A 25,358-nucleotide genomic window follows, 5' to 3' on the forward strand; every position below is an offset into this window, starting at 1 on the left:
TGCAGCCCATCGCTTGCCAGAAGTCCATCTTCAAGAAACTGCATTCCGTGATCTAAGAATCCAAACCGTTCCTGTTTACACCATTTGCGAAGCCAGTTGTTCACTTCCACTATTTTTCCCTCTCTCCCTGGGCCACGTCGTTCAACTGGGAGGACAGATGAGATGACAATTTGTGCATTTAATTGCTTCAATTTCCTGCCCAGAGCCTCGTAATCTCTTTTGATCTTCTGGAGGCTATTGCTTGCAGTGTCATTGGTTCCCACATGAACCAAGAGGAAGGGGTATTTGTCAGTGGGTTTTATGATTCCTTGCAGTCGTTCAGTTACATCTTGGATCTTAGCCCCGGGGAGACAGCACACTTCCCGAGACATCTTTTCAGGCCCACAGATCACTGCTTCTGTTCCCCTCAGTAGGGAATCCCCTATCACCACTACACGCCTCCTCTTAGGTCTGGTCGGGGTTCTTCCGTGAGCTGTCCGTTCCAAGGTCGCCTGCACATTCCCTGAAGACTGCCTTTGCTGCTCGTCTTCATATACCTGATCGACTGTAATGAGGGAGAGATCCTCAAATGGAGTCTGCTCTTCGTCTTCCATGCTAGGGGAAAGGACCTCAAAGCGATTGCGTATTTCTAAACAATCAGAGCGAACCCTGGGCCTCCTACTTCTTTGAGTCACGTTTCTCCATATATCTGGCTCCTGTGTTGGTGAACTAGCCTCCTTCTCAGGGGAGTCCCCTGTCTCCTCCTTGGTGGAGACGGTGTGCTCTGTTGCTTCCAAGGAGAGCTCCAGCTCTCTAATTCTTTGGAGCGTAGCTACACGTTCCTCCAGTTGCTGGACTTTGTCTTTTAAGAGGGCAATCAACATGCAATTGCTGCAGGTAAAGCTGCCTGTTTTGACGTTACAGGAGCCAGAATCTAATACGAAAAGAGTATTAGAACTGATTCAAGAATTTGGTCATGTGGCAGGATTTAAATTGAACAAGTCAAAAACTAAAGTACTTGAGAAAAATTTAACACCGATTGAGAAAGAGAGGTTTTAGAAGGAGACTGGTTTAACATTAGCTAAGAAAGTAAAATATTTGGGGGTTAATATGACTTCTAAGAACTTAAACTTATTTAAAGATAACTATGAGAAATGTTGGACAGAAGTGAAAAAAGACTTAGAAATATGGTCAAATTTGAAGCTTTCCTTGTTGGGTCGAATTGCAGCTATAAAGATGAATGTATTGCCAAAAATGTTATTTTTATTTCAATCATTGCAAATTTTGGACAAGATGGACTGTTTCAAGAAGTGGCAGAGAGACATTTCCAGATTTGTCTGGCAGGGCAAGAAGCCCAGAATAAAATTTAAAATACTAACTGATGCAAAGGAAAGAAGCGGATTTGCCCTGCCAGACCTTAAACTTTACTATGAATCAGCAGCATTCTGCTGGTTGAAAGACTGGCTGCTTCTTGAGAACACGGACATTTTGGACTTAGAAGGTTTTGACAATGTTTTTGGGTGGCATGCATATTTGTGGTACGACAAGGTTAAAGCACATAAAGCATTTAAAAACCATATTGTCAGAAAAGCATTGTTCAATGTCTGGATGAGATACAAAGACTTATTGGAAAATAAAACCCCAAGGTGGTTGTCACCAATGGAAGCGAAGGCTCAGAAAAAGCTCAATATGGAGGCCAAATGGCCGAAATATTGGGAAATTTTGGAACAAGAAGGAGATAAACTGAAATTGCAGAGTTTTGAGAAATTAAAAGATAAAGTGCGAGACTGGCTTCATTATTATCAAATAAGAGAGGCCTATAATTTGGACAAAAAAATTGGCTTCCAGGTGGAAAAATCAAAACTGGAAACAGAATTGTTAGATCCTAAAACTAAGATACTTTCAAGAATGTATAACTTGCTGTTGAAATGGAATACGCAGGATGAAACAGTGAAATCTGCTATGCTTAAATGGGCACAAGATATTGGTCATAACATTATGTTTGCGGACTGGGAACAGTTGTGGACCACCGGTATGAAATTTACGGCATGTAATGCCTTAAGAGAGAATATTATGAAAATGACACCAGTCAAGCTTGCAAAAATATATCATTTGTCCGATAACAAATGCTGGAAATGTAAGGAAAATGAAGGTACATTCTTTCACCTTTGGTGGACGTGCCCAAAGATTAAGGCTTTCTGGGAGATGATCTATAATGAAATGAAAAAGGTATTTAAATATACCTTCCTGAAGAAACCAGAGGCCTTTCTCCTGGGCATAGTCGGCCAATTGGTGCCAAAGAAGGACAGAACTTTCTTTATGTATGCAACAACAGCAGCAAGAATACTCATTGCAAAGTATTGGAAGACACAAGATTTACCCACCCTGGAAGAGTGGCAGATGAAGGTGATGGACTATATGGAATTAGCAGAAATGACTGGCAGAATCCGAGACCTGGGAGAAGAGTTGGTGGAAGAAGACTGGAAGAAATTTAAAGACTATCTTCAGAAACACTGTAAAATTAATGAATGTTAAAAATGATGTTGGATTGAAAATAAGTGGCATTAGCAACAAAGTTATGAGAATATGCAAAAATGAATTGATAAAGGATGAAAATATAGAGGTACAATATGTTAAGATATAGAGGTAAGATAAACAAAAGAGGGTAAGGATTTGCTGACTTGATTACTTAAATGGGAATACAAAAAGGGGAGGTGTGAGGAGGTCAAGGAAACAAGCTAACGAATTTAAAGTTATAAAAAATGGATTTGTTTTTAATTCTTTTTTACCTATCTGTGTGTTTTTTTTGTATCTTGTATTTCTATTTCTATTTTTTATTTTTTTATGAATTTTTGTATGCTTTTGTTTTTTTCGTTTTTTTCTTTTACTATGTTTCTCTTTGTATTTTCTAAACCTATGTTTTTGTAAAATCTCAATAAATATTTTATAAAAAATAAAAAAACCCCACAAAAACCAACAGGAAGGTTGACCTTGTTGCGGAAACCATCTAAGACCTCAGAAGGTGTCTTGGAAACGCAGCTCAGTAAAGGCATTTCTTATGGTTTTTAAGAAAACCAGTGAAAGCTCAGCAAAGACATTTCAATTTGGGAAAAAAAGAGAAGAGCACTAAATTATCTGCATTCATCAATATTGAGATCTTTCTTTTCCTAATTACTGGACAGGGGGAGTTTGCATTGGCACAATATGTCACCAAATCATTAATATAAAAGTTAAAAAGAGTGGGAGCCAGAATACAACCTTGCTTCACTCCTCGTGACATTTTAAAAGCATCAGTCACACCACCATTTAAACCTATTTTGACCCTCATTTCTGTATTGCTGCATAATTATTGGATCAATAGCAGAAGTCTGCAGTCAATGTTAGCAACTTGAAATTTCTCCCATAGTCTGTTTTGATTAACAGTGAGGAATGCAGCAGAAGGATCAATAAAGGCGACAGAAATATTATTCTTAATGTTCTTAGTATATTTCCTTATAATATGGAAATTAATAATAACATTAATCAATGGTACCGTGTCCACTGAATTCCACTTGTTTGTCATGAATAAGGCTGTTATTTTGCAACCAGTCTGATAATTTTTAAAGGATATGTCAAGAATATATATCAAGGATATAGCTTTGAGCAAATGTCTAACAACCTCACTAGCTGATAGGAAGGATCCAAAAACTATTCCTTTTTTATAAATTGGAAAAATGATACCCATTTTCCATCTAGAGGGCATTTGGCCCATGTTGTTTAGGTGGTAAATAAACCAGCCAGGATAGGTACCCACCATTCTATGTACAGTTGTACCTTGAAAGTTGAACGGAATCCGTTCCGGAAGTCTGTTCGACTTCCGAAACATTCGGAAACCAGTTTCTGATTGGCTGCAGGAAGCTGTGGAAGCCCCGTCGGATGTTTGGCTTCAAAAGGAACGTTCGAAACCTAGAACACTCACTTCCGGGTTTCGATCGTTTGGGAGCTGATTTGTTTGGGAGCCAAGGCGTTTGAGACTGTATTCCTTATAGAGCTTTGATGGAAGCATATCTTCTCCAGGAGCTTTTTTAAAATTTCAGGTAGGAAATAAGGGCTTTTATCTCATTGCAGGACACTGGTTGCCATCCAGGTAAGTTATACAATCTTGGTACATTTGATTGTCCAGAATGACCATCAAATGTATCGGAGAAATATTTAATCGAATCAGAGGAATGAATTGAGGCTTCCTGTGACGATCTCACTTCATTTAAACCCCAGGCCATCAGTTCCCAGAATTTGTCTTCCCTCTGTTTCATTACTGCTAATTCCAATACCTGTCACTAGTTTTTCATATATTCAAGCTTTGTTGTTTTTAAGCAGACATTTATTTTTAAAAGACTTTTTTATATTCCTATCTACATTTGATCAAATTTTTCATTGATTCCCCTGGTGGATTCTTATGCAAATTCCTAATTGCCTAAACCAGAACTTTTTTAGCCACTTTGTCAAACCAGCCAATATGTGTTGATTGTGTGTACATGGTAATTGTAGAAGTTATCAAACAGGACAAGAGTTCTGTGACAATTTGCTGGAAGACATCAACAGGATGTCTCATAAAAAGCTGTTGCAAGCTCCTCAGATGATTACTATACAGTGTCTCTTGAATAGCACTGCTCAATTTGTTCAGATAAGTATATTGATCCTTAGGTATGTCCACAGCACTCCCGTGAAGAATATATAAATTATACAAATTCCAACAATTTCAGGCTCTGTGCGTTATATTTCTTGAACAAATGTTTGCAAAAAAATGATTTTTAAAAACCAAACTTTAAAACCATAATGAAATTTATCAAATATAGATAAAACCAACAGATTAAAAACAAAGATTGTTGTTTAGTCATTTAGTCGTGTCCCGACTCTTCGTGACTCCATGGACCAGAGCACGCCAGGCACTCCTGTCTTCCACTGCCTCCCGGAGTTTGGTCAAACTTATGTTGGTAGCTTCGAGAACACTGTCCAACCATCTTGTCCTCTGTCGTCCCCTTCTCCTTGTGCCCTCCATCTTTCCCAACATCAGGGTTTTTCTTCTCATGAGGTGGCCAAAGTATTGGAGTCTTAGCTTCACGACCTGTCCTTCCAGTGAGCACTCAGGGCTGATTTCCTTAAGAATGGAGAGGTTTGATCTTCTTGCAGTCCATGGGACTCTCAAGAGTCTCCTCCAGCACCATAATTCATAAGCATCAAACCAACATACATAATAAAATTATAATTCTGGGTAGGCTTGCCTACACAAAAACATTTTTTTTGGCAGACATAAAAAATAATACAGCAAAGGTGCCTCCTTAACATTAACTATCCACACACTATCCCAAAAGCTGGCTCCAGAACCCTCAGGTGTGTTGTTGCTGTATGACTGTTTCATTTACCTCTTGGCCTGGGTTTTAACTAGATGATGTCCATCAAGGAGCCAGAATTTGACGTATAGACAGTGACCATTTTGCGCAGGGGTTCCATTTCTGGCCTCCTTGTGTGCTGGTGGAGCATGTATAAGCCTTCCCTGTTCCACCCCAATTTCTCCCTCTTCCAGGTCCAAAAGGACCTGCCTATCAGTGGTCACACATCAATTGGACGTGCCTAAAATGGCCCCCACCTGTACTGTGTCTGCTGTCTCATATCAACTGTGGGGACTTCCTTTCTTCTTGAGAATTCTACCCCTCTATTAGGCAAATTCATGTAGAATGGGTATATCAGTGGCAGTAAGTAAGATGACAACTAAAAATGAATTCACCTTTTTCAGAGGCACTTCGTGTCTGATTGCTGAGTGTCTAGCCTTCTCGATTTGAATGGACACTTTGAGTTAGAGCGATTCATCTTTTCATCATGGTTCTTATCGTTTCCTTGGCTTAGGCCAAGGGAAAGGGGAGGAAATTCAAGCCTCCCCAGGTGTAACTAATGCAGGTGGTTCTTCTGAAAGTACCGTTTCTCTTCCTGTGGCCCAGGGGCACTTCACACATTAAAAGTTTTCCTATAGAGAGATAATCTCCATGTAGGAGACGTGCTTACCCAATGTGCAAAATGCAGCACGAGTGCTTTTCATCCTTCATTTCATTTTCAAAATAGGCTGCTAATTGGTATACATACAAATCTTGCCAAACTGAGATCATTAAAAAGGGGGAATAAAATCAGAAGTGTGCAGTTAGCATATGTCTGAATTAAATCCAGGCTAAGGAATTGCTCTGGGGATATGAGGGCAGAATAAACTCTCCTCCTAGCTTCAAAACAAGATGCCCAAAACGAGACACAGAATTGCCTTCTTATTTGCACAAAACTGAGGACAGCCCCAATGACTGATTCAATCAGCTGCTATTCAGTTATTGGTGTTTCGCTTCCCCTCTGCAGCCTCCTTCCCTAAAACAAGGTCAAATTATTGAAGGATTTCTCCTGCTGCCTTTCCCTATGACTGCAGCTTTCACCTCTATCTTTACCCCACTACAAGGAGGCCCTAGACTAGTTTCTTATGTAGTACCAAGACGTGTATGGATTTTATTATTTTAAATGTTCTAAAGTTAATCATACACCTTCACTCTCCCACAGCTTTTCCCACAAGGTCAGGGTTCCTCTTCCTGCCTCTCTCCCTCATTGTACAAGGCTTGTTCACACATTATGCTGAGTGTAGGGAAAAGCTGTCTCTGTGCATCTATAGGAGCTTGTGTGAAATATCTGTACACAGCTGCATAAGACTATACACTCAGTAGATGTTACATGTGAATGAATGCACAACGGTAAAGCTCAAACTATTTGTGTACACAGCCACAAAGACTGTGTGCTTGTTGAATGTAGCATGCAAACATCCTTATGATATATCATATAGGCTAACTGTAGGGAGGGACATAAAATAGATAATTTAAATGAGGCAAACAGAAGTTAAGGAAAGTGCCCTGGAATCTTTGTAGGTTCTGTACACCCTTTCTCTTACCGGGCCTGCATATTGAATCTTCTTTTATTTTTAAAGGTGGTAAACTGTCCAGCTATATTCCTCGCAGAGAATAAGGCCACTCAGAGCTGTGGTCAAGGTTGCTGCTGGCTTGGACATTAGGCAAGTGATGGGGACTGTCCAGGGAAGAACCACTGATAAAGAAGAACCACTGCCACCTTGATGAAAAACTAATGCAATATAATATATATGGAATTTGAGGATGGGGAGAGGGGAAAGTTTGCCTTGAGACGAGATCAGGGCTGTGGGAAACCCTTTTTAATGCCAAGGGCATTCCCTTGGGGCAGTCTGACAGGACACACATGCTAATGTTGGGTAAGGCCAGAGACAGTGGTGGACACCCCTTTGCTCCCTCCCTACCACCCCCTTTTCTATCTCTCTCTATTTCTGATACCCTCTCTTCTCTCTCATTATTCCCTGCTGGGTGAGGAAGAGGGTTTTTCTCCCTTCCCTCTTCCATTGCTCTATGCATTTTGGCTCCATCTCTCTAGGCTTGCCATAAATCCAGAAAATTCCAGACATGTACAGAAATGGGATGCCTAAAATGGGGATTCCCCCCCCCCCCTGTTTTTTTTTGGTGGGGCGCACAGTGAGGGCTCCAGCTGCCCATGGCACCGCTGCTATTGGTGCTGGCTACTGCCTCCCTCGCTTGGCCATGTGCGGCCGCACAGTCAGGGAACTGCTTCTCCGAGGTGCGGGTGGCATGCTAGGCTGCAGCGGTGCTTCAGCACCTGCCATGTCTTTCCCAGGGGCCTGGACCCGCCATTTACGTCTCCAAGCCTGCCCGCCCAGCCACAAGGTGAGAGCGCTGCTGTCCAATGGCTCCCACTGTCTCCTGCAGGCAAAAGGGAGGCAACGCGGGCTCATATGCAAGTGTGTTATTCCAGAAACTGGAAGCAAGAGAATCACTTTCACTCTTCATGAACTCTGTGATCCAGGGAGGTTGGGCGGCCTGTAGCCCTAGCGGAATGTGCTCCCCCCATCCTCCACTCCTGGCCTGAGGCGACTCTATGGTCCAGGAGGTTGGCTGGGCTCCTTGCGGGCAGCAGTGGAAAGGGAAAGCAGGTTTGAAGAGGAGCCACAGTGAGAAGGCAGGGAATCCAGGGCGGGTATTGGGCTCTGGGGTGGCCTTCTTATGTGGGGTCATATTTTTCGATGTTTTCCTTTAAAAAGCTCAACAAGTTTGAGGGTGTCCAGAAATATGGCAAGCCTACATCTCCCCATTTATTGACTTCCTGCACTCCTCCAGTCCGCCCAGGCTCCCCTCCACCCAACCGCATGGAATTTCATCCTTGAGCTGCAAGTTGCCCACATCTGCATTAGATGCCTTAACTGCCTAGAGCCTAACAAGATGTTTCCCATGCTCTTCAGCTTCCTATAATCCCACAGGATGTTCCTTGCATGCACTTCGGCCCACCTAACCCAACAGTGGCAACATCACATCCATGCATAGGTCCTCTCTTTGTGTATAACCCTTTACATCAGAAGTGGCTAACCAGCGACTAACCACATAGACTACAACTCCTATCATCCTTGACCACTGGTCATACTGGCTGGGGCTGATGGGAATTGGAGTCCAATAACATCAGAGGAACGCAGATTAGCTACCCACAATTTCTATCCTCTGCAGTAGCCGTGACACACGCTGCAGTGACACACTCGCTAACAAAATACTAAAGAGCCTTGAATGTTCCGTTTACAGAAGTACAGCATTTTCTCAAGCAAAATAAAAAATATTTGAGTCAGAGTGTTACTTGATCACTAACAGAAACACTATCTTGAGTGAAGTTGTGTAGACTGTACTGAAAATGAGACACAAAGAACAACAAACACACTCAATTGTGCTGGAATTCCCTGAGGTCTTTGGCAGTCGCTTTGTACATTCTAATACTTTATTCTCATTAACACCTAGTAACTCTTTGTTTGCATGTAAGTTAAACTCTTTGTGTTTCTGTCTAAAAATCAGTATAACTGCTAATTTGTGCTCAGTACTTAAAATTATACATTGTGATTTTAAATACTGGACCACAGAACTGGACCACGGAGAATATATATTTCCTTTTAATCTAAGACTAGAAGTAGAATGAAGCTCATATTCCACTTCCAAGGATTTTTTTGTACCATATGCTGACAATATTATATTTTAATAATTAATCGTTCATCAAAGGAAAGATGAGCAGGAATGCTAAATTCAAAGTTATTCAGATTGCAAAAATGAATAATGCATGACTTTTATATTAAATACACACTGTAATACGTAGTCTACATTTCATCCAGCCCTGCCTGTCTTCCATTTTTAAACATTTTGAACTGAAATATGAATTATCAACCCAGGGAAACTTATTTAGACAAAAGACAGCCTTATTTGAATGCAAACTTGAAGTATCCTGCTATGATTAAATTTTGGTTATCAATTAGGTGGAATTTATTTTAAGTGTCTGGGAAGAAAAAGTCAGTTGCAGAAGGCAGCATCTCTTGGGGGAGGGAAGAAGGCAGGCTTATGATTGCAGTTAAATAGAGTTTCTGCCCGTGTGCTCAAATGCTTGACAAGTAGGCCGTTTTGGACGGCTGCCTCTACCAGGTATTGCAAAAGCAAATAACACAACATCACAGGCATAGTTGTTTGTTCAGTCCACTTAGTTCACGCAGAGATTTTGGCTGTTTTATAATATATGCCCTAGATTGCTGGTAGTCAGCTGGTACCTTCCAGCTTTCTTGTGACAACGAACACTGCTATTGATGTATTCAGGTGTTCTAGCTGTTGCTCTGTTTTGTTACCCCCTTGCCTTTGGCAGAGCGAAAGGGGTGGAACCTGAGACTTTCTGAATACTAAACCATGTTCTACAACTGAGCTATGGCCAGTTTAATGGCTTTGTTTGGGTATCAGGGCCGAGAAACACCTGCACATGAGATCTTTGAGAGCTGCAGTGTTGGGCTATCTGAATCACTGATCTGGCCTCAGTATGAGGCAACTTCATAAATGCAAAAAGGTCATCCCTTAGTTAGAACTCATAAACTTGAGAGTAGCTTGACCAACGCAGCGCAGGGCATTAATATCCTTGTTCCCCACCTATTATAAATGCTGGTGACACGGCATTCATTAATGCACTCCAAGACAATCGGCTAATGTGCTGCTAATGGCTTTCGCATGATGGTGCGCACAATGTGCGTGCCTGCCAAACTTAACACAAATCTCTCACATCGGTGAATTGCCCTTTGCAAGAGAAAGCCACGACTGCTGACGAATCAACCTCATATAAGGTCAAGGCCACGAAGTTACACTTTGAGAAGCAATGCCTGTCTGTGGGCGTCCCATCCCTTACCTCTCTTGTGCATCCATTACAATAATGTTTCATGACAGGATTGGTCCTGGGACTGCTAATGGAACATGGAGCCTTTTCCTTCCAAGGCAACTGCTCTCTGAAAGCTGTGCCAACTGTAGAGAAACCACAAGGCTGCTGGTTGGTTACAGATGAGGATGGACTCTAGCCAGTTTCCTCTGCACAAAAGGCGCAGATCAGGAAGACAAGTACCCCTAGGATGACTCCTCTTAGCAGATGCAGCAGAGACTGCTAAATGGCAGAGGAACAAAGAAGCTCTGTGCCTTAATGCTCAACTACCTACAATCCAGCAGTTTGCCACTTTCCTCATTCCTGCTTATTCTGGATCATATTTCATCCTACATTCAAAATGGTTTCCGATTCAGCTAGCTCCAGTTCATAACTCTCTGGCAAAAAGAAAAACTCCCGAAAGTGAATGACATGTTAAACCCATTCCTTTTTCCTGCTCGGGAGGTTATTAATCCCTTCCCAGTACCACTTTGTGACTGGGTCACATTCTGACAGCTGAAAAGCAATGTTCAGTCTGTCAGGAGGACGTTTTGGTGACACTGCTTAAACAATCGGCTTTCTGGAGCACTTGTTGTAAACTAGAAGTCAATGCCTGAAAGTGGAAGTACAGATCCTGCGCAGACATTCAAAGTGCACTCACACAGGTCCTGCTATCTGTTCGCTCGCTATGCAAAAATTAACTTATCTATATGTAAATAATTATACCCAAACCTCGCTATTAACACAGCTGATTCAGATATCTGAAGACTACTCGTTTGCCCATTTCCTTATTTCCTTGCCTGTTTGTGCTTTGCTGATTGGCAGCAGCCACTTGTGAACAGAAACCACGCAGGGAAGGAGGGGGATTGGATGAATCAAAATATTTTTTTTCCTTTGTCTCTCTTTTGCTGGTTGGCTGCAGCCATTTCAGGAAGAAACCATGGGGAAAGAGATCAGGCAAATCTCTTGATTATAAATATTTCCATAGGAAATGGAAATCATGGACTTGTGCGAACGTTCGCCTAATGAATTGTTTCCATGGAACGCATTTGTTTGATAACTGGGACACACGTATATATGGGGGGGAAACTGATTGGGAAGGGCAGGATCTGCACCTCTGGCACACTCAATTTCCATGCTTTGGTGGGCATGCCTGCATAGCTATAGAACCCTAAATGCGTAACCTGAAACCCCACAATTCGTACACCGAGGGGGGGGGAATAGATGTGCAATTCATGTGTTTGGGATCTATGGGTGAAGGCCACTATACTGGCATTCCCCTCAAAGGGTTGAGGTTGGTTACGCCAGGAGCACAGCCAGATGGCATAATCACAACCTCACACCATGCGGACATTTTGAAGGTACAGTTGCAGGAGATACAGTGGTACCTTGGGTTACAGATGCTTTAGGTTACAGACTCTGCTAACCCAGAAATAGTACCTCAGGTTAAGAACTTTACCTCAGGAGGAGAATGGAAAACGTGCAGCAGCGGGAGCTCCATTAGCTAAAGTGGTACCTCAGGTTAATAACAGTTTCAGGTTAAGAACAAACCTCCAGAATGAATTAAGTTCTTAACCCGAGGTACCACTGTACTAAAGGAGGAAAGGTAAGTACATCAAAACGTAAAATTTGTGGGAGTTTTAATTTGTTCCAGTCTATTTTATGGTGTTTTTAACCTTCTGTATGTTTTAAATCACAGTTGTAATTTTTTTTTAAGCAATAATTTTATTGCTTTAGTTTTTTTGTAAACTGCTTTGAGTTTTCCCCCTAAAATCAAGCAGTGTATAAATTTTATCAAACAAACAAACAAATGTGTGATAAAGGGGAACGCTTTTGCTGCTTGAATAATACTTGAAAGCCTCATAACCGTCTTACTTCACTTTTCTGGGCCAGGTTCAAGCTTTATACAATAAGAGGGCTAGAAGTTTCCTGCTAATTAATTTAAATAAATGCTGAAAGAAATTTGGGTGAAGAGACCATAGTTCAACATGCTAGACAGCTTTTACATTCAAGTGTTCTGGGTCCAGCCCCAGGTATGCTGAGTTAAAATTCAGATAGCAGGGCTGAAAAGGGCATTCACAACAGACATTAAAGAGATGCTGCCGGTCAAAGTATACGATACTTAAAATACGTTTTTAAATGGATGATTTCTTGTCTTGGTAAATGCTCTGATACATCAGCTTCATATATTTGAATAATTTTCATCTCCTTAATCTTCCAAGAAAGTCACTGGGAGTAGAACTATGCCTATTTCTCCATCTCCTGAATATAGTAGGCAGCTATATGGGATTTGCCATAAGGGCCATGATCCAGAAAAGACACATTCTGCACCCTTGGATGCTCATGAATCCTTCTGAGAGATGCCACCTCAGCTGCCCACACAGAGCAACTAAAGTACTACTTAATCTGCCGCAAGTGTAAAAAGCAAATATGGAGTTTTGGTATGAGAATTGTTTAAAGAAAGATTGCTACCAGAGTACCCCAAGTTTCCCTTTTGAAAGCGTTTTTTTTGTTTTTGTTTTTTTGGGAGGGGTTTACTTATATGTGCTCTGATGTGTAGCAATGCTTGGAATGAACTAACTGCATTAATTCAAAAATCTCTCTGTTACGCCTCAAGGTAGTTCCCATAATTTCCAGGTGAACTGAACATGAATTAAGTTTATTTTCTGGTGGAACTTTGGGTGATTGTTAATTCAATTCCATTTTAATTTTAATTCAATAAAGTATATATATTGGGCTTTCGTTGCGCTTAACTCTGGGATTGATTGTGGCCACTGCCCTTTATAAACCACTTACAATCAAGCTGTATATAAATGATGTTGAATAAAATTAATAAATAACATTTACCATCGGAAAAATGAAGTTGCTGTTTAAGATTAAAGATCTTAACTGCTGGGAGAAATATTATACTGCTTGTGTGCTTTGATGTTTTCCTAGGCTTCTTAAGTATATTTTACATTTTAGCAAAGCAGTTTGTAAAATTCTAAGGACTGGAGGGGCGGGGGGGGGATGCCAAGGACTTTGTGAATGAATTATGAATTGAACTGGAACAGAATTAGTTCCTTTTTGGAATAGGTGAACTGGAGGTAGAACTAATTCCTTTTTAAAATTAACTTTCCACAACAATGGATGCAACACAAAATTCTATATCCATCTCCCAGTTTTCCATTGAACTACTCCTTAAGTTTCCACATATTGGAGAAACATGGATCATCTTGGCAGTTTCCTACACTCCTCTTCTTCCTTCATCACACATCATCTCAAATTGCTTTGTTCTACAGTGGTACCTCGGGTTACATACGCTTCAGGCTACCACTGTATTAGAATGCAGGCTTCACAGAGTGAAATGGGACTGAATCCCATTTAGTAAGTGTCCCGAGGGTTGCAACCCTGGTCTGCAATCCTATACACGTTTACATGGGTCCATTGAACTCAATGAAACTTCTGAATAGACATGCATAGAAAACACACAGTAGTGAAAAATTAAGAGTATGAGTGCTGCTAATGAGTGCAAATAACCCCAGATCAAGAACTGGCTTTGGGAAGTCAGGTTTTGGTATATGTGCACATGACTAAGACACCACACAAAATCAGGACACTGAAATGCAAGTGCGAATTTGTTCTCCTCTGTTTATTTTTACTAATTAGCACAACTGTGGTTATTTGCAAAAAGCACTGAAGCTTGCATTATTTTCAAGTGCCTTCTTTAATGTTTCTAAAGGAAAATTAATAAGTATCGCAGAGGCATCATTAGCAAATAGGAAAATGTGACAATAAAATTACAGAGACACTTCCAGTGTAAGTGGACTAAGCTGTTATTTTAGCTCTTGTCCTCAGAAGCACAAGCAACTAGCATGACCTACAGCAACTGTACTTAACTTCAAGGTGGGGCATTAGTAAGCAAGAATTTAAAAAACAAAACAAAGCACACAACATTAATATCCACCTTTTGGTATCTTTTTCAAGCACAACGCTCAAGGAGTTTAATTAACAGGAGAAGAGAAATGTACAAAGACAAGGGGGGTCATATGCATCATTGTTTTTGCCGGATGAGCAAGAGAATTAGCCAGCAAAAGACAAAGAAACTGGAGCCTGGAAGCAAATTAATTCTCTCTCACACTCCCACTTCTCATGGTCACTGCTACTACCTATGGAAACCACTTAATGCTGTGGTCCACCTTGTGACAGGGTGAGTTGTCAGAGGCATGTCACATTGGTGCTCCAGTGTCTGAACTGATTTGTTCAAGATGGCAGCAGTGACCCACAAGGCTCTGAAAGACCTGGTGCAAAGCTAGCTAACCTTCTCTAACCTGGTACCTTTCAGAATTTGCTGCACAACCATTTCCATCATCTCTGGACTACAACTCCCATTGTCTTTAACCATCTAGCTATACGGGCTGAGGCTGATGGGAGATGTTGGCAAAGAGCAGGTTGTGGAAGGCTGAACTAGGCATTCATTCCTCTTATGCTCTCAAAATGTTCTCAGGGCCAAAAGGGACATGGCTGGAACCCTACTGCAGGTTTCAAGGAGGGGGGTGATTCTGATCAGAGAACATGGTGGGTTGGGTCAATCTGTCAGGAGTGCATGCAGGAGCCAGACCCTGTGACCAGTAGGGCTTCGCAGGACTGGGGCCTTCCTAAGTTTGTTCTGGAGAAGCAAGGCATGGCCGCTTGGTAACTCACTGCACCTGGTGGCAAGAGCCGTGAAGGGATATAAGGTCAGCATTTCCCTTCAGCTCTTTTCTTTGCCACAGCAACATGTTGCCTGCCTTGCTGTGTGTGGCTTCTTGCTTCTCGCCCCTTGGACCCTTGACTTCGTGACTCCTTGCTTCTCGCCCCTTGGACCCTTGACTTCGTGACTCCTTGCTTCTCGCCCCTTGGACCCTTGACTTCGTGACTACTTGCTTCTCAACCCTCGGACCCTTGACTTTTTGACTCCTGGCTTCCAGACTCCCGTTCTTGCTCCTACCCCGCCGTCTTGCCCCCAGTCCCGACGTCCTCCGCCAGGACTTCAACCGCCTGTAAACTGGACCATGACACAATCTGCCTCAGGCCTCCTCAGGTCTGTTATGTATTAAAGAATGAGACCCTCGTGCAAATGAAAACTCTATTTTGGACCTCAGTGGCTGCCTCTTCAGCTCTGAAACTCTGGCCTAGAGACATGTTCTGAATGTGGTATAACACCACAGATCATGCTGGTCGGTGATCACACAGTCCAAAGTTGGAGTTAACTTTTTATTAGCAAGATCACAATCTCCACAGATTTGGCTGCGTGTCAGGCCTACTGAGCACAGCAGCTCATTCCCGGTGGGTCAATGAAATCAGTTGCCGAGATTGAAGGTTCCTGCCTCCCCACAGCAGTCTGTCTCCCCTCCAGGGCTTTTCCCAAGCAATTGGAGAATGCACCAGCATGCAACCAATCTCTCCTCTGCCTTTTTCATGCCTCTCCTGGTTCTGGGAGACAGTGAGGAGGGGAACTTGTTGCAGCAGGAGGAGACACCTATGACTCTTCACCAGCCTGACCCATCTCTGCCTCGTGGCCTCCCTCCTCCCACTCACCAGCTTCAGCTCATGATTCTTGACATTCCTCTGTCCTTGAGCTATCCCAGCTCAAGAAGCCCGGTTAGCCCTTTCAGCTTCTAACACCTCCTCTTCTCCATCTTCTTCCTCTGACCACCCATTGTCATTCCACCACCACTCCCCAGGCTCTGAGCCGTTTTCCAATGGGGGTTCCCCAGCTGGTTCCTCCCACCATTCTTCTGGGTCCAATCAGTCTGACATAGAAATCCTTTTTACTCAAATTGGCATTTGGTTGGCAAGGGATTGAGCAAGGTGGATCTAGGCAAGCTATAACTTGGATGGGATGAGCTATAAATAAAATATATCTGCACCAGCAGCAAGACCGCAGTTAAGTACCCAATAATGCCCATGGCAGGTTGCACCCAACCAGCATGATACATGTATTTTCAATCTTTGTTGGAAGCCGCCCAGAGTGGCTGGGGAAACCCAGCCAGATGGGTGGGGTACAAATAAATCATCATCATCATCACCTTTGGATCTCCTTTGTCTGCTTAAAGGAAATTAATACATTTAGAAAACCTGGGGAGCAATCTTAACCCCACTTGCCCAGGAGCAAACTCCATTAAGTCCATTGTTAGGATTGTGCTGTAAACTTCTAATTTTCACTGAATAAATTATTACGTTATGCATTTGTAATAAAGAATGTTTCCTGAACTGACAGGATATAATTTTCAAAGCAACTGGTCTCACAGACAGAATATTTGGAGCTAAGTTTAGTTTCTGGGGAGATCTTCAATACTCTCAAGCAAAGGAAATCCATACTGTTCTATAGACTGGGGATGTGTCTGCCAAGATCCTGAGGTCATCATTTGAGGCCCTCCTCCAAATACCCACTCTGACATGAGTTCAAAGAGTGGCAGAAAGACAGTGGTCTTTCTCAGTTGTATCTCATTCCCCATTATTGTTTGTAAGCCGCTCTGAGCCCAGCCTTGGCTGGGGAGGGCGGGCTATAAATAAAGTTGTTGTTGTTGTTGTTGTTGTTGTTGTTGTTGTTGTTGACAGGATGTTCCCCCAAGTACTTCATATAGCCCTTTCTAACAGTAAGAGTTGTGGAATTCCAGCAGTGGAATAGACTCCCATAACTGGTGCTGCACAGGTTTTTAAGCAGAGGTTGAATGGCCATTTGGCATTGCAGGGGGTTGGACTAGATGATGCTTCCACCTACATGATTCCAGCCTACACAATAATCAGCTGGAATGTTACAGGAAGCAGGTCCATTTTACCACACATATTTGTCTCTCAGCATTATACTAATACCATGAACTCCATGCACTTGTGAAGCTACATGGTTTCTAAGTTAGGGCTGGGTGGGAGAACGGCATATTAGCCAGTTAGCCCTACCAACAAGCTATTTATTTACTTCAATATTTGTACCCCATCTTTCTGTTCCAAATGAGGCCTTCAAGGCAGTCCTAAACACCAGCTTTGGCACGAACCACAAGAGCTTGATTACATTTCAAAGCTTATTTCTCATGTGTTACATCCACATACCTTTTCAAAGGCATGTTGGCAGAAATAAATATCGGGGGAAAGGGGGAAACTCTTCGATAAGGAGAGCATTTAATCTTAAGCCAGTCATGGGGGTTTGGGGGGGGGGGACAACAATAAAGGGACTCCTGAGATATGCAGGTGAAAAAGACTCAGGTGGGTCAAACTCCTTTCACATCCGCTACTTGGATCAGAGATCACACTTGCTTGCTCTGCCAAGTGTTTCTGTGTTTACCATGAGAGTGCTTTGGGAGTCGTACAAAGGTATTCTTTTCCATAAAAAAGGAGCCACAGTGGTGGGCCTAAGATCAATTTGTGCATAACCAGCTTGCTGTGTTTCCTCTTTGTGTGTTGATAAAGGGGCTACCCTTCCCTAGTGCCACACAGAGGAAGCCTAGCTGAATGGGTGTGTGCATGTGAATTGTTGTTTAGTCGTTTAGTCGTGTCCGACTCTTCGTGACCCCATGGACCAGAGAACGCCAGGCACTCCTGTCTTCCACTGCCTCCCGCAGTTTGGTCAGACTCATGTTTGTAGCTTCAAGAACATTATCCAACCATCTCGTCCTCTGTCGTCCCCTTCTCCTTGTGCCCTCCATCTTTCCCAACATCAGGGTCTTTTCCAGGGAGTCTTCTCTTCTCATGAGGTGGCCAAAGTACTGGAGCCTCAGCTTCACGATCTGTCCTTCCAGTGAGCACTCAGGGCTGATTTCCTTAAGAATGGATGTGTTTGATCTTCTTGCAGTCCATGGGACTCTCAAGAGTCTCCTCCAGCACCATAATTCAAAAGCATCAATTCTTCGGCGATCAGCCTTCTTTATGGTCCAGCTCTCACTTCCATACATCACTACTGGGAAAACCATAGCTTTAACTATACGGACCTTGTGTGCAATGTGTTTGTATGTATTCTGATCCTACCCACTTTGGATTTTGGCTGCCAAGTGCCAGTATGTGTCCCCTCTCCACTCTCCTCTTGAGACAACCTGACCCCTATGGAGGAGAACGGTTCCTCATGCCCACCTTATGGGATCCTTCTGCAACGCAGTCAACCAGATCAACCTCAATGTGGTTTATTGTGGCACTGAACCATGGGCTACAAAAATGGCCAGGGATTGTACCATCCCGTGGGCCTGTCCTTCCGGTAGTAACATGGAAGCATGGCAAAATTCACACAAAGGAGATGGTCAGGAGATGCAGCAAAAGTTGACACCTTCTGTTATGCAAATCCAGTTGCCTTCCAGTGATGTGATACTGACCTTGGTCAGCCCTGTCCATAATAAATGTTGGGCTTAACTAGGTCAGAGTTTTGCATTTGAACAGCAACTTGATATATTAACTGTTCTACACTTTTCCAGAAGAGCTGCCCAGGGCTGATCAAGAAGTGGCAGCATGATTTATTCAGACGTGGATATTGTAAAAAGCATAAAAGTGACTCAGATGAATCCTGCTGCCTTTTTATCATAGTTGCTCATGCCGATTCTGGCACACTGAACCTCCTGGTGAACACTGCAAAGTGTGATTGGGAAGACATAAAGATGTGTTGACACTGACAGATGATGACACACACTGGAGATCTGCAATTGACCACATCTCACTGCTATGCATATACCACATGAGGGCAACTTCAATACTTCATGGTGCCTTCCAGATGTTGTTGAACTGCAACTCCCGTCAGCTGTAGCCAACATGGCCCCAATGGTCAGGGATGCTAGGAGTTGTAGTCCAACAACATCTGGAGTCTGATTACTTTTGTTTTATGGCATGCACCACAGCAATTATCAGTGTACAAACAGTAGGTGTACAGTGCAGAAGCAGAACACAGAGAAGCTGATAAGACAGTGTTGAAGAAGGAAGGCCATTCAGGTGTAAAGAAGTCTGAAATCAGAAGCTGCTTCTCTCCCGCCCTCCCCCCCTTTTGTTTTATGGGGATAAATTGCTTAGAACTGGAAATAGCTGCAGTACCTGCCTGAGGGCAGGAAAACATGGAAGAAACCTTGCAAGCGTTCCTCTTTATCCCAACGCTGCTAGGATGTTTGGCATACAGTGTATTTTTCTTCAATAGCATTTTCTATAATACTTCTGGTAAAAGAAAACTTTCTGCAACATTAGGATTCTAGGAAACTAATTCTTGGAGACCAAGAAAAAAGAAAAAAAGAAAATAAACCAACAGCAGCAAATTCTGCATTGATTTTTTATGTTGACATTTCTCTATCATCATTACTAAGCTGGTGACAGTGTGAAGGGCACAATTATTTATGTTCCATCAAATTAGCCTGTAATTCAAATCCCTGACGATATCTCCAGCCTAGATAGTTTATACTCCTGCAGAATGTTGTTTCTGACATTACACATCTTTGCTAATCACTGGAAGGACACGGGAAAGTGAGAAAACTTTGACATGAGGAGATGGCTGCAAGATTTTTCACCATCTGCTGGTACCGACAAGGGTTTCATGCACGTTCTGATTAAAGGCATGCTATATAAACAGCACATGGGCGAGGCTGTTTATTCCAGACTTGGGAAACCTGTGGCCCATCAAATGTAGTTCAGAGTCCAACTCCCATCAGCACCAGTCAAAATGCTCAATGGTAGGGATGATGGTAGATGTAGCAACTGGAGGGTCACAGGTTCTTTAAAGTTTAAGATGTTTGGGGAAGGGAGTTTTTGACAGCTGTGGTTACTACTGTCACCACAAAATGGTAACCTGGCAACTAAGGTGAGAAGTAAGGCCAAGAAGCAAGAGATTGGCGCAGCAAGAGGAGCTGAATTTCCCATGCTGCTTTGAGCTAACGAACCAACACCTTAGCTGCAAGCTTTTCCATTTATTATAGAACTTGTTTGCGCAACAGCTGATCACTGTATCACAGAGCTCCACCATCACCCAAGTGAAGGAACAAAGATTTTTTGCTTTAGCAAACAAGGATGCATCCTGCCCTGTTTATACCTCCACCCACCCAAAAGCCTTCAACACCCCTGTTATGGTGGACGAAATTGAGAATTTCATTCTTTCTCATTTTCAGATTCTTATGAGGAGGCAGGTTTTCCCTAACACACCTGCTCATTTCCCCCACTTGAAATGTAAACCCCTGTTGAGAAGGAAGCAAAATATACATCTCTTGCCCACCTAGATTGTGCGGTGTGCAGGACTGAAAAATCATTATTATGTGGGGAGGGAAAGGCATGCCAGGGAATGATATCGCTATGTACCAGACAATATTCTATTTTTGAGGGGATGAAGTATACCTGCAAGATACAAGTATGATTAGGCGCCAGCAGGTATTCCAGCAGCAGATGGAAATGGAATGGGATAGTTTCAATCATCTTTGAGGGGGTTGAGACCTTGAAATACAGAGCGGGTAGGATGAAAGACTACAAAATATTCCAGGTCACTTAAATGCTAGGTTTGACTGCAGTGTCAAATTACGTAATCACCACAATAGCCCAATTCACTCTTTCGTTCGTTCGTTCTTTCTTTTTTTTGGTGCGCCAGAGTCTTCTGTTGCCCAGTGGGAACTAGATAATAACATCTATTTCTGCAGAAAACAACATGGTTTTCATCTCAGTGTGTAGTTTTTACTTCACAGCTGAAGACTACAATTTATAAATGGCAACAAGCGTATGGAAAATTCCTTAAATGAAGGACTTCGTGGTGTGTTATTGTTTAACCCCTATTTTTCACTTTCTGTAGATTTATTGGCATTCACAGCTGCAACATTAAATGACTCTGAAAGCAGAGCAATTAATCCAGAATCCTATTTGTTTTAATCTAACACTGTCAACTGGTTTTAGGTTTCCAGTCAAGAGAAAAAAAATGTTTGTTAAGCTCCACAGCTCTAGCTAATGTCTAAAGACAATCCCCTAGAAAAAGGTGTGAAGATGTTTTATAGACTGAACAGAGATTTATTAGGGTACCTAACTCTGTTTCTGCAGATGCCTTGTGAATTATAATGAGATTATTAAAACTTTTACAAATCATTACATTAAAAATCTGACATGGCTGCTTTTGAAATTAGACCGCTTCTCTGTAATTGCTAATGGTGCATTACTGGTGATAAGGCTTCGGAAAAATTTCTCAATAAAAACTTCTTCAAAAATTTAAGATTTATTTATTTCACTACCCCGTTATAAATTCAAGGATAATAGGTTTATGTGCATCAGAATAGCTGAACGATCACATTTATGTCAGTGATAGAAGACGTTTTCTTGCTGCAAACTTTAATTAATTTTCACAGATAGTTAATTTTCTGTTTCATTATCATCTCCCTAAATTTGAAAGACAAACAATTTATAAACAAACAGAAAACTTTTAGAGGGGGAATGAATTTCCAAGCAAACAGAAAATTAGCTGCAGGAATAAAACGACAACCAAAGTAGTAACACACCTATCTATTGACTGGCTTGCTTTTAAAGAACGATTTATGATAAACATATTCCAAAGTTCCAACTAAAAAAAGACACTTTTTTAGAAAAGGATGTCAGTCCAAACCTATTTCCAAGTAACAAATGACTTTGGGCTTCATACAAACCAAATAATAGCTTCAGTGCCCTTAAACATCAGGGGATGAAAAATATACACCTCAACATGTCCTTTGAAAGGGTGACCCATTCCATTAAGGGCAATATTCCAGGGCTTCTACTCTTCCCAGCAAAAGGTAAATTTAAGCAGCTACTTACCATGATGTACGACACCCTTCAACCCGTGGATAATAGGCTCCAGTGCGGGATTGTCCCTCTGATTGACCTACATGTAAATAATACATGATTGGTTAAATCTATTCTGGCATCAGGCAGAAGAAGAGTCTCAATTTAATCTTCTAAAGGAGAGGAAAGATGCTATCTAGGAAGCTGCTTAGTCTTTATATTTAAAACAGGTCTTCACCAAACAATGAGCACTTAAGATTTATAATATAATAAAATAGGTGACAGAGACTAAATCACAAGAAAGTCTTCAGAAGGCATTAACACATTAGAAATATCATCATAACCTGGGAAGGGGGTGGGAGGAACGAATAGTTGATAGCTCTACACTTGCTTCTTTCACTGCCACAGATAAAAATGTCTTAGATAAATATAGAAATATCAAGTGATCAAAGAGCAGCCACTTTTTTCCAGGCAAGAGACTTAAAGGCATAAAACATGGAGGTCAACTGAAGACAACGAAGTTCTTCTGAATTGCAAGTGAGGTGGACTAGTCCTTGATAGAACAGAAAACTTTTATTTACTTCATCTTCTGCAGATTTTATTATGTCATTTATATGCCACCTTTGTGCCCAGGTGCCCAAGGCCGTTTACAAGGTAAAATTACTAAAACAAATAAATACCATAAAGAGTCAAGCTAGCCCTGTAAAGTTAGAGAAGGGACAGTTCAACTGAGGCAGGCCCTGATGTTGTCCTTGCCTCCCTCCCTCATTTTCATCTTTCTTCCCAAAGGGCAGGTGGTGTCTGCTGGCCCTATGGGGTGGAGGGGATAATCTGACTGGGGCAGATGAATGCCTACAAAAGGTCTAAGAATCATCTGCAACATGGCAATTTCAGAGACAATTAATTTCTACTTATGTTTTTTGTAGCAGAGGGTTTACATATATCGCTCTGCACTTGCAAATGTCAACGACCAGTCCGTGGCCTGTGGCGATGGTGCTGTAAACCTCACAGAAAGGGTTCCTATCCAAACTATAAGACCATCTTATTTCACATTTCGACCTTCCACTACAATGTTTGCCAATGCCCCCAGGAGGTACATGTGAAAAATGCCCGTTAGCACGTGCATCTGTCAAGAAATCCAATGATTTGGATATATGCATTAATGGTCAAAACTGAGAAGGTGCCCTAGGCCAAACTCCAATCTAAAGGATGAACCCCAAGCAAGTTCCCATACAAACAGGAATTCTCGTTCATTTCAACTGAGGGGATTGCTCGTGTACACGAAGGGATTTGTGGATACATTGTGCTCAAAATGGGGAAAAGCTGGTTTTTACTTAGAAACCCTGTTTTCCTCTCCTCCTTCCGCGGACTCATTAGCATTCCACAGGAGATTCCTTGGGGGGGGGTGCTTCTTGTATGTACACACTATGGGAAGGCACTCAGGGCTGCTGGTGGGTTAATTAAAAATTAACACAATTATGACAAACTGATGCAAGCCGGATAAAAATTAACACAATTATGATAATGCAAACTGGATAAACCGAAAAAATTGTACTCGCTTTACTTTCAGAAAGGGTTCAGAGGAGCCTGAACTGACCTTCCACAGAATGCATTAGCCACAGTGGGTCTAATAAATAGTGCAAAAACATGTCTGCAACTAAGTGCCTTCAGGAGCAGGAGTTTTGAACCCATGATCCACCCTTTTGCTTTCTCACAATAACTTGTACCCTCTTGAAGTTGTTCCCCTCCTCAAGGGAATCCAGACCTAGGTTAAGAGGGGGGCTGTAGCTCAGCGGTAGAACATCTGCTTTGCATGCAGAAGGTCCCAGGTTCAATCCCTGGCATCTCCAGGAGAGACTCCCTGCCTGAAACCACAGAGAGCTGCTGCCAATTGGTATGATCAACAATGAGCTAGATGAGCCAAAGGTCTGACTCAGTGGTCCTGGAAACATACAAAAGTTATGTGCCTTGAAGGAGAGCCAAATAATGGACAATTGTGGGTGAGGCAATGGTTAAACCCTGGTTCCAGAAATTTTGATGTGCATAATACAGTGGTACCTCAGGTTACATACGCTTCAGGTTACAGACTCCGCTAACCCAGAAATATTACCTCGGGTTAAGAACTTTGCTTCAGGATGAGAACAGAAATCATGCTCTGGCAGCACGGCGGCAGCAGGAGGCCCCATTAGCTAAAGTGGTGCTTCAGGTTAAGAACAGTTTCAGGTTAAGAACGGACCTCCGGAATGAATTAAGTACTTAACCCGAGGTACCACTGTATGTGTAATATGTAGCTCAGCCACAAGGACTTGTACTCTAACTACTTGTTATGTTTTCAGGCGCCAGAGTTTATGGGGCACCCATAATTTATGGAATTAGTAAAAGTTAGGATTAATCAAGGTTTGATTGAATTTAGAATAACATACCAGCCAGCTTGATGTATCTGGCTGGGACTAAGCTATTAATTGTGAATTGATGCTTTTGAATTATGGTGCTGGAGGAGACTCTTGAGAGTCCCATGGACTGCAAAAAGATCAAACCTCTCCATTCTTAAGGAAATCAGCCCTGAGTGCTCACTGGAAGGACAGATCCTGAAGCTGAGGCTCCAATACTTTGGCCACCTCATGAGAAGAGAAGACTCCCTGGAAAAGACCCTGATGTTGGGAAAGATGGAGGGCACAAGGAGAAGGGGACGACAGAGGACGAGATGGTTGGGCAGTGTTCTCGAAGCTACCAGCATGAGTTTCACCAAACTGCGGGAGGCAGTGGAAGACAGAAGTGCCTGGCGTGCTCTGGTCCATGGGGTCAAGAAGAGTCGGACACGACTAAACGACAACAACAACAAGCTATTAAGAAACAAAGCTGAAATGGCCAGTTGGTAACCCATCAATAGAGGCCACCCGTAAGGCAGAAGTCCCTGCTGGGCACAGAGCAGGAGGTTGCCAGCATTACAGTGGGCGATGATGTAAGCAGAAGGGGAAGTTGCATTTGGCAAGGGTTTCTGGGGAGGAGGAGGAGGAGGGCAGAAGTCATGTGGGCTGGCTGGAACAGGCTGCAACAAAGGGACAGGAGCATGGCTGGTTTCTCTGTTTGCAGACCTAAGCCTACTGTTCCTAAGAGAGAAGCAAAGAATCTCATTGAGATGTGCATGCTGGAAATCCCTCCATGTAGACTCAGGCTGTATAAATGTGTAAATAAAACCATTTATAATAAAGACACCATAGTCTGTTGTGCTTCATTCCAAAGGAAACACAAGCCCTGGGTGAGTGCCTGGAACACCCTGGAATCTTGACATTGCTCAGTAGAGATTGCGGGTGGCCTGTAACATACTGGATGTTCAAGGATGCCACTGATTTTACTGATTCTTCCTCATTATG

At 42.4% G+C, this 25,358-nt stretch overlaps 1 protein-coding gene and 1 non-coding gene across 8 annotated transcripts in view; one reads left to right on the top strand and one right to left on the bottom strand.

The window, feature by feature from the left end:
- Positions 1-25,358, bottom strand: part of PTPRG (protein tyrosine phosphatase receptor type G) — a 537,375-nt gene that overhangs the window by 127,307 nt on the left and 384,710 nt on the right. For all 7 annotated transcript variants that reach the window (XM_053378352.1, XM_053378351.1, XM_053378348.1 and 4 more), the window contains one exon: positions 22,018-22,084. In XM_053378352.1, coding sequence (XP_053234327.1) covers positions 22,018-22,084 — 67 coding nt within the window. The remainder of the gene's footprint in view (positions 1-22,017; positions 22,085-25,358) is intronic.
- Positions 23,762-23,834, top strand: TRNAA-UGC (transfer RNA alanine (anticodon UGC)). The gene has a single exon. It is a non-coding gene; the product is annotated as a tRNA-Ala (tRNA).

Source organism: Podarcis raffonei, chromosome 2, assembly GCF_027172205.1.
Source record: "Podarcis raffonei isolate rPodRaf1 chromosome 2, rPodRaf1.pri, whole genome shotgun sequence".
Lineage (NCBI taxonomy): Eukaryota > Metazoa > Chordata > Lepidosauria > Squamata > Lacertidae > Podarcis > Podarcis raffonei.